This window comes from Gouania willdenowi, chromosome 12 (assembly GCF_900634775.1).
Source record: "Gouania willdenowi chromosome 12, fGouWil2.1, whole genome shotgun sequence".
Classification (NCBI taxonomy): domain Eukaryota; kingdom Metazoa; phylum Chordata; class Actinopteri; order Blenniiformes; family Gobiesocidae; genus Gouania; species Gouania willdenowi.
Genome location: NC_041055.1, coordinates 28,287,197 through 28,301,197, shown reverse-complemented (window position 1 = coordinate 28,301,197; position 14,001 = coordinate 28,287,197). Strand labels below are relative to the sequence as shown.

The 14,001-nt window shown below is 36.7% G+C and overlaps 1 protein-coding gene across 6 annotated transcripts in view; it reads right to left on the bottom strand.

Moving 5' to 3' along the window:
• Positions 1-14,001, bottom strand: part of cdk5rap2 (CDK5 regulatory subunit associated protein 2) — a 55,523-nt gene extending 41,522 nt beyond the window's left edge. For 4 of the 6 annotated variants that reach the window (XM_028462205.1, XM_028462210.1, XM_028462206.1 and 1 more), the window contains exons 1-13: positions 13,796-14,001; positions 8,008-8,063; positions 6,594-6,655; positions 5,810-5,920; positions 4,554-4,630; positions 4,301-4,424; positions 3,989-4,167; positions 3,747-3,894; positions 3,601-3,654; positions 750-866; positions 549-668; positions 368-460; positions 51-269 (exon numbers count right to left, since the gene is read on the bottom strand). In XM_028462205.1, the coding sequence (XP_028318006.1) occupies positions 51-269; positions 368-460; positions 549-668; positions 750-866; positions 3,601-3,654; positions 3,747-3,894; positions 3,989-4,167; positions 4,301-4,424; positions 4,554-4,630; positions 5,810-5,920; positions 6,594-6,655; positions 8,008-8,063; positions 13,796-13,848 (1,413 nt within the window). In that variant the 5' untranslated portion in view covers positions 13,849-14,001. Of the gene's footprint in view, positions 1-50; positions 270-367; positions 461-548; positions 669-749; positions 867-3,600; positions 3,655-3,746; positions 3,895-3,988; positions 4,168-4,300; positions 4,425-4,553; positions 4,631-5,809; positions 5,921-6,593; positions 6,656-8,007; positions 8,064-8,276; positions 8,325-12,099; positions 12,182-13,795 lie in introns of those variants that run through there. The other 2 variants (XM_028462207.1, XM_028462208.1) reach the window with 2 other exon arrangements.

Below are 14,001 nucleotides of genomic sequence, written 5' to 3'. Positions count from 1 at the left end.
ACAGTCAATCCCTACCTTTTTGGACTATAATGTTATTACAGACACTTTACATTTAAAGCTTTGTCTCCTTTCTTCTTCTGTTGCTGCATGTCCTCCAGTTCAGCTTCGAGCTGTTCCCGTGCTTGCTGTAGGTCAGCCAGTTCTTGTTCCTTCCTGTCCAGGGCACGCTGTAGTTTTTGGGCTTCAAGCACCTTGTTGTGGTGCTCGCCCTGAAGTTGGGCCAACTCCGATTGTTTTGACATTAACAAGTTTTGGTGTTCTTCAACTCCCTGAGTGTGAGATACGATACAAAAAGGATTATCTGTCAGATAATAGCTGATATTGAACGAAAAACTAATGCACGGTTTAATCAGTTCAAATCACTTGCCTGGTATTTCTGCAGCTGAGCTTTGTGAGCTGCCTCTCTAGCCTTGGTCAAAGCATCATCCCTGTCCTCAATCTCATGACACAATTCAGCAATCTGTTTAACGCATTACAAAACCGGTTTAGGCTGCACATATTCAAATATAAAAAAAACAACAGTTATAGATCCATTATATTCTTTATACCTCTTTTTCTTTTTCTCTGAGGACTTGTGTGAGCCCCTGTATGGTTTTATCTCGTTTGAGAGCGTTTTTCTTCTCCGAGTTCAGTTCACCCTCCTTGTCTTCCAACTTTCCCGACAGAGTCTATTTAGAGAAGATAGTGAGATATCTCCTACAAAATTAAACTCAAACTGTATTATGAGAATATTTGAAAAGCATGTGTACTTTGTTTTGAGTTTGAAACTCCTCCAGGTTCTGTGTGAGATTCTGGTTGATGCTTTTTGCTTGGTTGAGCTCTTCTGTCAACATTTTGTTGGTGGTCTCCAGTAGATGATCATCACTCTATTTACACATGAACAGAAAAAGACAGAAAATAAGGGAAAATGTAATAATAGAGCATGTTGGACACTATTAGAAACTGTAAGTCACAATTAATTAATCCAACTCCATTGGTTTAGCCAGTACTAAACTACCTTTACTCGGACAGGAGTGTATTCATCATTAAATTCCTCTGTGAGGACCTGTAGAGACCTCCATTCTGCATCTCTGTGTCTGCACTTGGCTTGAGTTTTCAGACTCCCAGCACCGAATCGTTTCAGCACTGGGATGTGACTTCCTACAGGTGCAAACACCTGTGATTTGGAAATGCAGCGCAGGACCTGGATCAGGTCAGAGATCACAGACGGCTGACTAGACGAGCTTTGGAGCAGTGATCTGGTCTGTTCTCCCGGGTCACCACCATGTCTAGGTATGCCTACTTTAGCTCCTCTAGGCTTTCTTTTAGGGAGAGACTCTGGAGCAGCGTCTGACACAAAGTCTCGATTCAGTGACTGAAAAGATGCAGAGCGACCTTTAAATCCGTGCTTCTGCAGCGTCCCCTGATGCTTAATCAGGTTTACGTACAGGTTTTGTGAATGATGTCGTGAGCCTTGGAGAAACAACTTTCTCGTAGAACCATCAAACTCTGAACAAAGCGCAAACTTGTTGCCTCTTAGGCCTGATCGTACTGGGAATGCTTCCTTACTGGTAATCCTATCCAGACTTAAACACCTTTTCATAAAACCACGTCCACTTTCTCCAGACGCTAATCCTTCATTGGCTAATTGACACATTCGTTCATCATCAGGACAACCAATTACGGAGGACCCAAATAAGGTCTTGGTGCCAGGGCTCTCCTTGTCGGTCATCCCTCGATTGTTTTTGTAATAGACGTGGACGAGGCACTGGATCAGGTTCTCCTTTTCCATATGAAGCTTTTGTATCTGAACATTATGCTCATCCTGTAGTTGGCTAATGTTGGTATCACACTGCATTAGTTTCTCGAGCTGGAACGCACACTTCCCACAGAGGAATTCTCCTTGTCCGTCACGAGTTACCTCCCAGCCAAGCACGTGGGACAGAATGACTTGTAGCTTAAATTTCCCCGATGAGCTAAAGATCCAGCGACACTGGCTTCCCACCAGACGACCTCCACATATGCGACACGGGTCCTTCATGGTGCACTAAGTCTTCCACACTCCTCCCTCTTAGATTGCGTTCACGAAATCTTCCGATAACATACCAACCATCCACCAAATTGCCATCAGCGTTGGAGCCAAGGAACAGCCATGTGTCATCTTCTCTCAGTGCAGCGGCGAGCACGGCACAGAGGAAAATGACAGAGCGCAAAGCACTTTAAACCCTAAGCCGTATTAATCCTCACTCCCGCGTTTATTCCACTCTCCCCCACGCATTCAATTAGATCAAATCCTCCAGATCTGTGTTTTTGCCAAAGTCAAACCACGTATAGAAAACCTCCCACCTAGACAAAGCACAGGTACCCCTCTGCCCGGCAAAATATATTATGTCTGGCACCACATCTAAAAAATCCAATATCAGATTATGGGTCTCAAGTCTTAATCACACTTTTATCCTCCAGGGGAACTAGAATCCATTGAACTTGATCTCCTAATTCGTATAAAATCATTATCATTCTTGAGGATTTATTTGCCAATAGCTTAAAAAACAAAATCAAAAGATAAACACAAACTTTAATACCACCAAAGGTCCCATAAATAACTCCCCGAAGACTTCCAGACAGGGAGGTAATCCGGTCTTAACAATCTGACCCAAGTCCAAATGCCAAGGCCTTGAGTACTGAGCTCACAAGAGTTTTTCTCACCGCTTTCCCTTAGCACTGCCTGATTCCCTTATAATTCCCTGTTAACTGAACTACAGGGTCAATAACCAATAACCAATCACATCTATTTACACAAAATTCAACAAATATGCAACTATACAATCTGAACAAGCAACATTCCTTTAAACTCTTCAAACTGACAAAATATTAGGCATCCAAGCCAACATAACTGAAAGCCAAGTTTTAGAGCACAAAGGTTACTGATGAAAATGAACAATGTCAGAAGAATAACATGATAAATGCATTTTAGGAAACAAGTTAGGAACACCTGTTTTGTGCATCACAGCCTGCGTAAATTCAACTGATTTGACACCATCACTGAAGGTTTAAAGCAACAAGCATTAAACTCATTTTCTTTCAAGGGCCAAATACGGACCAATTTAATCTCAAGTGGGTCGCAGATTATAGGCCCTAGTTTGCACTTCCACCTATACAAGCATTTAAAGTATGTAAGGCATTGACAATATCCAAGCAATAAGTGAGAGATATGAAACCCTGTAGGATCTTAAGTTTCCCTGATTTTGTGACCATTTTTTATTTAATTTGGGGAAATTTTGCGCAATAATTTGCAGATCATAACCATAATGTGATTTTTTTCATGGGAAAACTGTGAGCCCCGGAAAAGTTTCATTGAATTTGTGCATTTTGAGGTACTGAGATATCTAAAACTGAATTCGTTGGTGATTTACACAATGAGTCATGTTTTTGGTGTCATTTTTTACTTTCTTCTGTGGGCCAAATTGGGAGCTTTAATGGACCGGATTTAGCCCCCGGGCCTTGAGTTTGACACATGTGGTTTAAAGGGTCATTTTATGGCATCTTACACTAAACAAGACAGCAGAAGAAATGGAAAACCAGCACATTGAGCATAAAGGTAGAGAAGAAGCAGAAACTCACCTGGTGGGGTAGATGGGGCGTTTCTTTCTCTTTATGAAGCTCATCAGTCAGCGCCTGGAAAACAGCAGAAACAAACAGGGTTAGTTATTTTTTTAACCAATTTAGAGGAAACTAATATAATTTTTATGTCTGTTTTATTTTCATACTTCTAGTTGTTCATCTTTCTTGGCTATAATATCTGACAGGCATCTAACGCAGTCAACCATTGGCATATCTGTTTTCTGGTCTTGTCGACTTTTCTGCTGAATCACAGCGTCCTGGTTCTGTAAAGTGATCCTCAGCTGCTCGATGATGCTGGTTTGAAGAAAACAAATAGTAGAAAACAAAGCTTGAGCTTGTGCAGAAACAGAAAGTTGTTTTTGTGCCGTTTGTGGTCGTGCAAGTTTACCTGTCTTTCTCCTCCAGGGCCTGCTGCAGCTCGTGGACTGGACTGGAAACAGAAGCCGAGGTGAAGGTCTGCAGTGGCCCCACGGCTTGGAGCTGCTTCTCCATGTTTATGTTCTTCAGCTTTTCCTGCTCTGCTATGGCTGCCATCTTTTCAACCTCCTCTTCTGATTTTTGCAGAGACTAAAAAAACAACAAAAAAATTAAATTCAATTATCCCCAATTTCATTATAAAGTTTCTGAACCAGCTTTTACGTAATTAGAATTTCAAATATCAACGTCAGTGTTTAATGTGATAAATCAGTGGTTGACTCACCTCTTGTAAAACAGCTATTTTCTTGTTCAAAGCTTCTTTGACAGCTTCCATTTCCCTCTGATACTGCTCTCTCACACGCTGGGGTTCTGCTGACTCTCGACTTGCTAGACTCTCCAACGCTTTTCTGGGAAACATTCAACACCAGAAAAGTTTCTGTGTATCAAATGTTTCACCGCGTGGACCTTATAATACCTAAATGTAATTTTTTAATAATATTCTCCTGTGATCATGCAAACTAAAGATGGATACGTACGACGCAGATATGAGTAGTTCATGTTTCTCTGCCAGCTCTCTCTTCATCGACTCCAATTCCACCTTCAGCTCAATGTTCTAAAATAAAACCACATTTAAGAACAGCTGCATTATAATTCATAATCTTACAATGATTTTCTCTTTGCAGTTCACTTCACAGCTTTAGTAGTTTCCATTAAACTTTTTTTTATTCATTTTATATATATATATATATATATATATATATATATATATATATATATATATATATATATATATATATATATAAATAAAATGAATATATATATATATATATATTCATTCATTCATTCCATGTCTAATGGCCAACGCACTTCGGTCTCAAGAAATTATGAAATTTTTTAGCAATTGTTCCTTAATTATTCAATAATCACACTGTAACTTTTTAGTTTGATTAGATTAACAATTTTGGAGATACGCCCTACTCAGTGAGGGGGGTATGTGTAGATTTTTGTGAGTGTGAATTTTTCTTCCATTTTCAGTTTCCAATATCTCAAGAACTACATCACCTAGGAAATTTGGTATACTAATACAGCTCCACCTACTCTCTCAGAATATACAAAAATATCCGCTATACATCCTATCTGGTGGACATGCCAGCCCCTCAAAATTGGAAAAAAGTTTGTTGGGATTTGGGTCTGAAAAATGTAAGACCTTCAATAAACAACTTAGCATATACCTCAGCTTCCTGTAATTTGAACATCTTTGAGCTATGTAGACTGTTCATATCACTAATGATTACATATATGCATTTGTTATTGGGTGACAGTGTCTTGAAATCCGAAAAAATACTTTATGCAAGTGAGGAATGTAAGAAAAAGTCTGATCTGTTTTAATGTATAGTATAAAGTTTACTCTTCCTTTGTTTCTTCATGCTACTTCTTCATTTTTATATTGGACCAATACTTTTGGGTTATTTCATCATTCGCAAATATTGAAAATCCATTACATGAGGCCATTGTAGCTTGCGTCTGTGTCCACTGTCTTACAATCATTTATTGTTTATTTATTTTCACTAGTAACATATAAAAATATAAATTGTAAAAAATGTAGAACATGACAATTTTTTATGATTTGAGACCGAAGTGCATGGGATGTCCTGAAACATTGTTGAAATGGCATTGAATGATCCATTTACATAATTAAATGGCACCGACTGTCTTTGGTCATTTTTTCTTTAAAAATAAACACAATTACACAAATTAAGCCTTCATTTCCATCAAGCTGTAAATCGTGTACCGTTTTAAATATGTCCTCAGTAGAGTCGTCACATTTCTGCTGCATGCGCTCCTCCATGAAGTAAATGCGCAACTTTAGGTTGAAGTTCTCCGTCTTCAGAGCCGTGATTTGCTGGAAGTGAGTATTACAAACAGTTCAGTAAAAAACATTTACAATTCACTAAATTAAGAGAAAAAAGGGTATTTATCATACAATACACATGAAAGTCTGATTATACATTCATTTTATAGGAGAAAAGGAGATTTGCAATGATAATCAATGCTGGGGAGTTTGTGTTTATCTGCAGAAAGAAGATGTGTTTATGTTTAAGGTTATTTAAAAAAAAAAGAAGGCAGGCTCTCAGGCTGTGTGTGTGTGTATATGTGTGAATGCATGTGTGTGAAGTAGACTGTGCATCATTGTGCTCCAGCCTCAGGGCAGCATACATCTGGTAATGGGGGTTGGGTTGTCTGTCAGAAGAAGGAAGTAAATATCTCTGAAAACCCCTAATCACGCCGCCAACCGGGCAGCCGGAGCCCAAAATCTGAGCGTGCATTCCTATCAGATGCTGACATGCAAGATAAAGTAAAGAGCATCTTATTCCTTCTCCTCCTCCAACAACTCGCGTACTTCATTAAACCTCCTTAAATGGTCAGTGTGGTTTGGTTTTAGAGTCACTGAGAGTCAAGTTTGTGTTTTCTGTTGTGATGGAACAATGTTTAACATTCTAATCTGGATTCACAAAGCTTAAAATGTGAAACAATCATTAAAACTCCCAGAATTAACAGGAAGCTTTAACACTCACGTTCTCATAATCTTTCATGGTGAGAGCTTTGATGGGGGACATCGTATCAGGAAAGGATGGAGCTGGAAAACGACAAGAAAAACATTTGTTGAAATATACTCTCAGACTAGAAAAACTGCACGATCATTGTTTATTATTTTAGGGAAATAACAGAAATGAATGACTTAAACAGATGAAACAACTTTGGGTGAAGGACCATGTTTAGAGCAGCTGAAAGCAACTCTAAGCATGTATCTGATTATATCTCATAATATATGAGATTTTTTTTTATATATACACAATGTTTTCAGGAAATATACTTTGATCTCCTGACATGATGTCATGAACTGTCAGAAACACATCAGGTGATCAAATTAAATTTCCTGAAAAAAGTTGTCTGAACAAAAGAAAACCTGAACATATTATTGAAAAAGAAGTTAAAAGCTGTTGACTTTTATCTTCAACCTTTTTCTATAACATTTTGATGTGTTTGCTATGACTTGGATGTCAATGTTGGGGGAAAAAATTGCCTTTTTCCAGTTGAACCATTCAACCATCATCACAATTGTCAGTGTTGTCCAGGGTCAATTACATTTTTCAATTACAACTCAACTAAGATTTTTTCCACTTGCATTTAAAATTACAATTATCATTATTTTTCCCCTGTAAGTCAATTACAATTACATTCTCAATTACTAAAGCTCAAATTAAATTAATTACTATTACAAAACCTGAAATAAATAACCCCATAAACCGTGTGAGTATGACCCATCCAATTTGATCTCTTAATTACCCTGTTAGGCTTCTTTATCCATGAAAATATTGATTTTTAATATATTTGGTGTGGGCGTCAGAGCCTTTTTTTCTGTCAGTATTTTTTTATGGTAAAATGATTTTCAGGAGAACTGACAGTTGATGGGAAAAGTTGTTTTAATAATTGTTAACTACATATGTATAAGCCATAGAACTGTAACATTGGTTTTGTGTTTTAATTAAATTGTAATTGACAGTTTTTATAGAATTTCCATGCCAATTACAAAGTCAATTATCTGAACTCAATTATAATTCAATTATGATTACAATAGTGACAGCTTGTTTCATTTACAACTAAGTCATAACTTTAACTATAAATGACGTGATTACAATTATAACTGACCCCAACCCTGGTACTCATCTGTACGCGTGACTCCATGCAACTGTGTTGACAACAATTCATAGATTCTGACCTATATTAAAATTGGCAGTTCACACGTTTGTTCCATGTATATCGTTGTTGACCCAGAACATGAGCAGGACAGTGAATCGGAGCGGTGTAGTTTAAATATAACGATTCCTATCATACCATTAGAGATCAAAGGTAGGATATCACACATGTCACATTGGTATTAATTATTAAACACATGGGTCAGGAGAACAAACGAGCATCTTTCTTTACCTGTCATGTTGTCTGTAGAAAAGTCTCCAACATTTAGGCCGTCAGGAAGTCTGCAGCTGAGGACAGAATCATGTGATATTTAACAATGCTGATGACAATTCACTATGTAAACAGATTTATCATCTACATACACTAGCGTACATATATAATCATTGGTAATCAGACAGAGGAATCTAAAGCAAACCCATTCCATCCAAGTACACACTCCACAGACTGCAGTGCAATGTTGTTCAAAAACCACTAAATCATGGCGTTCATGCATTACTCACGCTGGCTAGCTCCACAGAGCCCTAAAGACACTCCATAAATAGCTTAAGATGACTCGCTGCTTCATTTACATTCACTCTGACAGAGCCTCTGCTCAGTGTGTGTGTGTGTGTGTGTGAGAGAGACCATGTGCCAGTGGCAGCCTCCCTCTCATGTTCAGCTCAGCCTCACACAACAAGAGGATGGCCAGTGGACGAGGGGGTGGGGGGCTTTCACCAACAAATAAACTACTGTGGTTTAGATCGTACAGGCGACGGGACAGTCGCGTCATCACATCACTCAGTCACAACAGTTACAATTCATCAAATATCAGCAACGCAAGACAATCTAAGATCCGCTCAATGACACTAAAGTGTACAAACAACGATCAATAACATTGTTGGTCATTTAACCATTACAGGAAATCATTCATGGCCATCAAACTCAACTCCTCACTTGATTGTACAGTACAGGGGTTCTCAACCTTGGGGTTGCCAGATACCTTCAAGAAACTAGGAATATTTTCTGAACAATTTGAGCCCATTTTTGATTATTTTCACCATTTTCTGTAACTACACCAAACTTGCCATATTTTAACCTATTTTCATCACTTTTTCTTGTCATACTTTTGCTCCTTTTAATGCATTTTTCCTACATTACTCCCATTTCTGCCACTTCTCTATCAAATTTCAATGCCTTTTCTTCACATTTTTTTCTACTTACAAGACATTTTAGGCACTTATAAACCCTTTCCACCACTTTTCCACCTAATGTTGCAAATGTTGAGCCATTATTGTAACTTTTAAACCTCTTTTCACCATATTTCATGCTTATTTAATAATTCTTCCTACTTTTTAAATTACATTGTTTTTTGCCCCTATAATTTGCAACTTTTAACCAATTTCTGTGGTTTTTAAAATCCCATTTCACCACCCTTTCCCCTATTTTTGGTCACTTTTAAACAATTTTATTCCTAATTAAAACAAATATTTACATCCACTGGCATAGTGTAGTTCATAGACGGCTGCTTACATTTGTATATTATATTCGTATTATAATAATAATAAAAATAATGCATGCGTGTCTCATAGACACAAAGTCGCTTTACAGAATTAAGGGATTATTCTTTCACTCCACACTTAGTGGCGGTAAACTACGATTGTAGCCACAGCTGCCCTGGGGCAGACTGACAGAAGCGAGGCTGCCATAGTGCGCCATCGACCCCTCCGACCACCACCAACATTCACTCACACACTACATTCATACTAGGCAATGTGGGTGAAGTGCCTTGCCCAAGGACACAATGGCAGATACCACCGGGGTGACTGCCACCCCACTGTGGCACCTGGAGTTCTCAGTGGTCTCCCATCCAACTACTAACCAGAACTAAATCTGCTTAGCTTCCGAGAGCTAACGGGATCGGGCAATGACAGGCTGGTATGGCCACTATTATATATGCATGCTTAATTGCACATATATTTAATCCTGACTACTACTCATATTTGAGCCTTATTAATCATTATTCTTATTATTGTGTTAATATTATAATGGTCTTCGTGGTCTGTGTCTTTTGTTAGTGTTTCTTTTCACCTTCTTATAATTTCTACTTGGAGTCACTGTAACAAAAGTACCATAATTTCCCCCCTGAGACCATTGAAGTAATTGTAATTACACTTACAGACGTATCAGAGAAGAAAATAAATTGACGAAACAAAAACAAAAGCTATTTGTCCTGAAGGTCAAGTTTGACATTTGTGTCTAATAATACGACACTCAGCAGGGTAAAACTTCCTCCCATACCTTGGCTGTCTTTAAATACAGCGCTGACACTTCTCGTCACAGTCCCACTGGTCTAATATAATATAATGACAAATCAGCTTAATAAATAACTTCCACAATGTAATGATTTACCTTTTGTAACAGTTAACCTTGTAAAACCGAAAGCATTAAACATTTTTGAAGATTCCAATGTTTTTACAACAAGCATTAGTATATTAAATCAGTTTATTATTGCATCATACTAAAAAATATGTATTTTTTATTTTAATATCTCTATAATGAATGTCAATGTGTGGGTTGTATTTATGCAATGGGTTGAAATTTAAAGCTGGGAATGAGTTTAAACAAGCTTTTTTAAAAAAAAAAAAATACAAAAAAACAACAAATTTTGGGGGTAATAAATGGTTTTGAATGAGTTGATCGTGGTTGAAATTTAAAATTTAAGTTCTGTTGTGTTGACCATCTTTTCTTTTTGAATGATCATTTTTTGTCTTCTTTTTTACTTTGTTTTTAAAATTAAAATAAACACACAATACAAAATTTTAGCAATTGAATTTATCCCAATGTCACCCTTGAGCCTGTTTGTCCATCAAAAGTACTAACCACCGGGCTAATAAGGACTGACTGTGTTTTACATCCTCGACTCTAACGCAGTCAGGTTCTGAACCTTTTCAGCCTGCAAATAGGATTTTAAAAAACGGTAGTGGTAAAGAGGGCTCAAAGTGTCAATATTGGCTTAAAAATGGTAGAAATAGAGCAGGGGTGGCCAATCCTGGTCCTCAAGAGCCACTATCCAGCATGTTTTAGATGTTTTCCTCTTCCAACACACCTGATTGAAATGATTAACTTATCATCTAGCTCTGCAGAAGCCTGATAACAATCCTGGTCATTTCAATCAGGTGTGTTGGAAGAGGAAAACATCTAAAACAAGCCATGCCAGGATTGGCCACCCCTGAAATAGAGGTACAGATCGTGAAAGTGGTTAAAATGGCAAAAATAAGCATAAACTATGGTGAAAAGAGGGGTGAACATATACAACATTAGGTGGAAAAAGTGGTGAAAAGGGATTATAAATGCAGAAAATATCCTGAAAGTAGAAAAAAATGTGCAGAAAATGCATTTAAATTTGATGTAGAAATGGCAGAAATTGGAGTAATGTAGCAAAAATGCAATAAAAGGAGCAAAAATATGGCAAGAAAAAGCAATGAAAATAGGTTGAAATACGGCAAGGTTGGTGTAGTAGCAGAAAAAGGGTAAAAATGAGCAAAAATGGACTCATATTCTTCAAAATTTTCCTTGTTTCTTGAAGGCATCTAGCTAACCAGCACAACAGTACAATACAAAAAAACAAATTAAACTAAAAAGTGTTAATACACATTTGTATGACATACAGATCAAATAACACTGTGAGTTTGTTGAAGCCGTTTCAACGATTATTATTGCATCACTGAGGTTTCTCATGCTAAGCTTTCTCTTTCCTGTATAAACGCACAGGAAGTCATCTACAACCGGAACTTGATGAAAACTAAACGGCACCGAACACAAACATTAAAAAGAAAATCCACATCCATCTTTTCACGTTATTCTGATAAACGCTAAAAGACATAAGAGCTGGTTTATTATTAGTTATTTGAGAGTTGTGCAGCTGTACCAGTGACCCCAGTAACAAGCAGTGGAAACAATGTATGAGGATGTAAATAGTGACTTCCTTTTTTTTTTTTTAAGCTTAGTTCAGCTGCTGCTGCAAAAATGAATAGAAAAGGAAAAAAAAACACCACATTATCAGCGCTGCAGGTTATATCTTCAAACGAAAACAGGCGAAAGCATCAGGTTTCATTATTACCCAAGAAGTAATTTACACCCCACCTATCAGCTAACATCTACAGACGCTCACCACCTGGATGGCTGCTTTTATACACTGCACAGCTGGCCATTTAAAAGGGAAGCTAAACAGAGGAGACAGAGGGCACTATAGCATTAAACACAGAGATAGCAGCAACAAGCACTAAAGCCTAGTAGAAAATTAAAATACTAGGAAATCAAGCTAATAATAAGCAGTTCACCTACCACAATCAAACCGGCCTCTTCACATCAAGGAGAGCACAGAGTAAAAAAACAAAATAGGACACATTAACTCCCCCCACGCTCTGTCTGTACGGTAAAGTGCACTGAGCAGTTCTGCTTTCTTTCACTCTCTGAACGACAACAAACCAACCCATCGCTGTCATATCACAGCATCCAATGAGATGAATATTTCTCACAAATCCCACATCTCACTTTGAAAACAGATTTAAACAATAATTAGACTGACCTGGTTAAATAAAAAAAACATATAAATCAAAAGAAATCATGGGTTTCTTAATAGGCTTCCTATTACACATGTATATCAGAGGTATGTCATTATTGGGCGTTTTAATTATGAATATTTTTCTATTCCTATCATAATTTCCAGCCAAGGGTCATGCAAATATTTAGCTTTAACAAAGCTATTAAAGATGTTGTATTATTATTAGTAGTAGACCATTCAAATAGATCACAAACATAACATTAGATATTAGAACCCCAATCCACAACACAGTTATTACAACATAATCCAACAATGATTGCATAGAATTAAGGAATCAAGTATTACATGACTACAAACAACATAAGAAATGCAACAAAAAAGGCTAAATATATTAAAAACAAACATGTATATCGAATAAAAACAAACTGTTTTTAATATCTATTTGTTTGTTTTTAATATAAACAAAGAAATAATGCCAAGGGCAGTACATATATACATATATAACATTGGTCAAATATAAATATGCATTACATAACCACAATCTACAACGAATTAAGAAAAAAAACTATTGCATGACTACAAACATAAGAAATGTAACAAAAAGGTAAAAAAAAATAAATAAATACTGAAAGAGTAATTAAGAGTAACTAAAAAATGCATTACAATAATTATTATATCTTCCAATCTTTAAACCAGCTTAAACCAGGCTGCTTTTTTCACCATAAACTATTGATAAATCTTAACAACCTAAAATAATATAACTAGAGTAATGATTAATAATAATACCAGTAATTGCACATATTTTCACGTTTTCCAATTTAAATGATCATTTGAATCAGATGAACTCAATTCACTTATTACAGCATTAACAAACTAAATTTTTATTTTTAACATTTGAGTTATAAGAGTGTTCTTTATTAAATAATTTCACTATTCACTTTTGAATATCGTTTCTATATAAAGCTAGACATTAAACTGTAAAAAAAAAAAAAAGAAAAAAAAAGAAAAAAAAGTTGGCTTGCAGCAAAAAAATACCAAATAAAACTGTAACACATAAATATCAAAGTCAGTGGTCTATGTACTGTCAGAATACAAGTCAAATATACTCATTATTTTGGGTGTTAAAACTTCTAAACCAAATACGGAAAGCTATTTTATCCACACCGAATGAGAAAAGTGTCAGTAATTTGTAAAAATGACTTGATTACAAAGTGGTTTTTGTCATTATCAACCATATTTCTCTCATTATCCAGTAACAGTGTATAGTTAATTTCCGCATTAAAAATGCTACATGTTTATCGATAAATACCTTAACGCTTTTTGTCATAGGTTATTTCATAAAGTTGATAGTTGACGGTAGATAAAGGAGGAGGATGTAGGCCTTGTACACAGCGGTGAGTGGTACCAGATTAGCGGGTTAGCATCACTAGCAGCCGTAGCTGGTAAAAAAAAAAAAAAAGAAAGAAAATTATTTACCTTCCGTTAATGTCAACAGGCAGCGTCAGGTCGTCTCCTACAACAGAATCCATAACAACACTTCACTTAAAGCCTGTTCTTCTTAAAATAATGTCGCATTTCCCCAACGCGAAGCTGTAAAAACTCCACGAAAAGGCGAGGCTAGAATTCAAAATAACTCAGGCTACCGCCATCATGATATGGTAAACGTCACTATTGTGCACGTT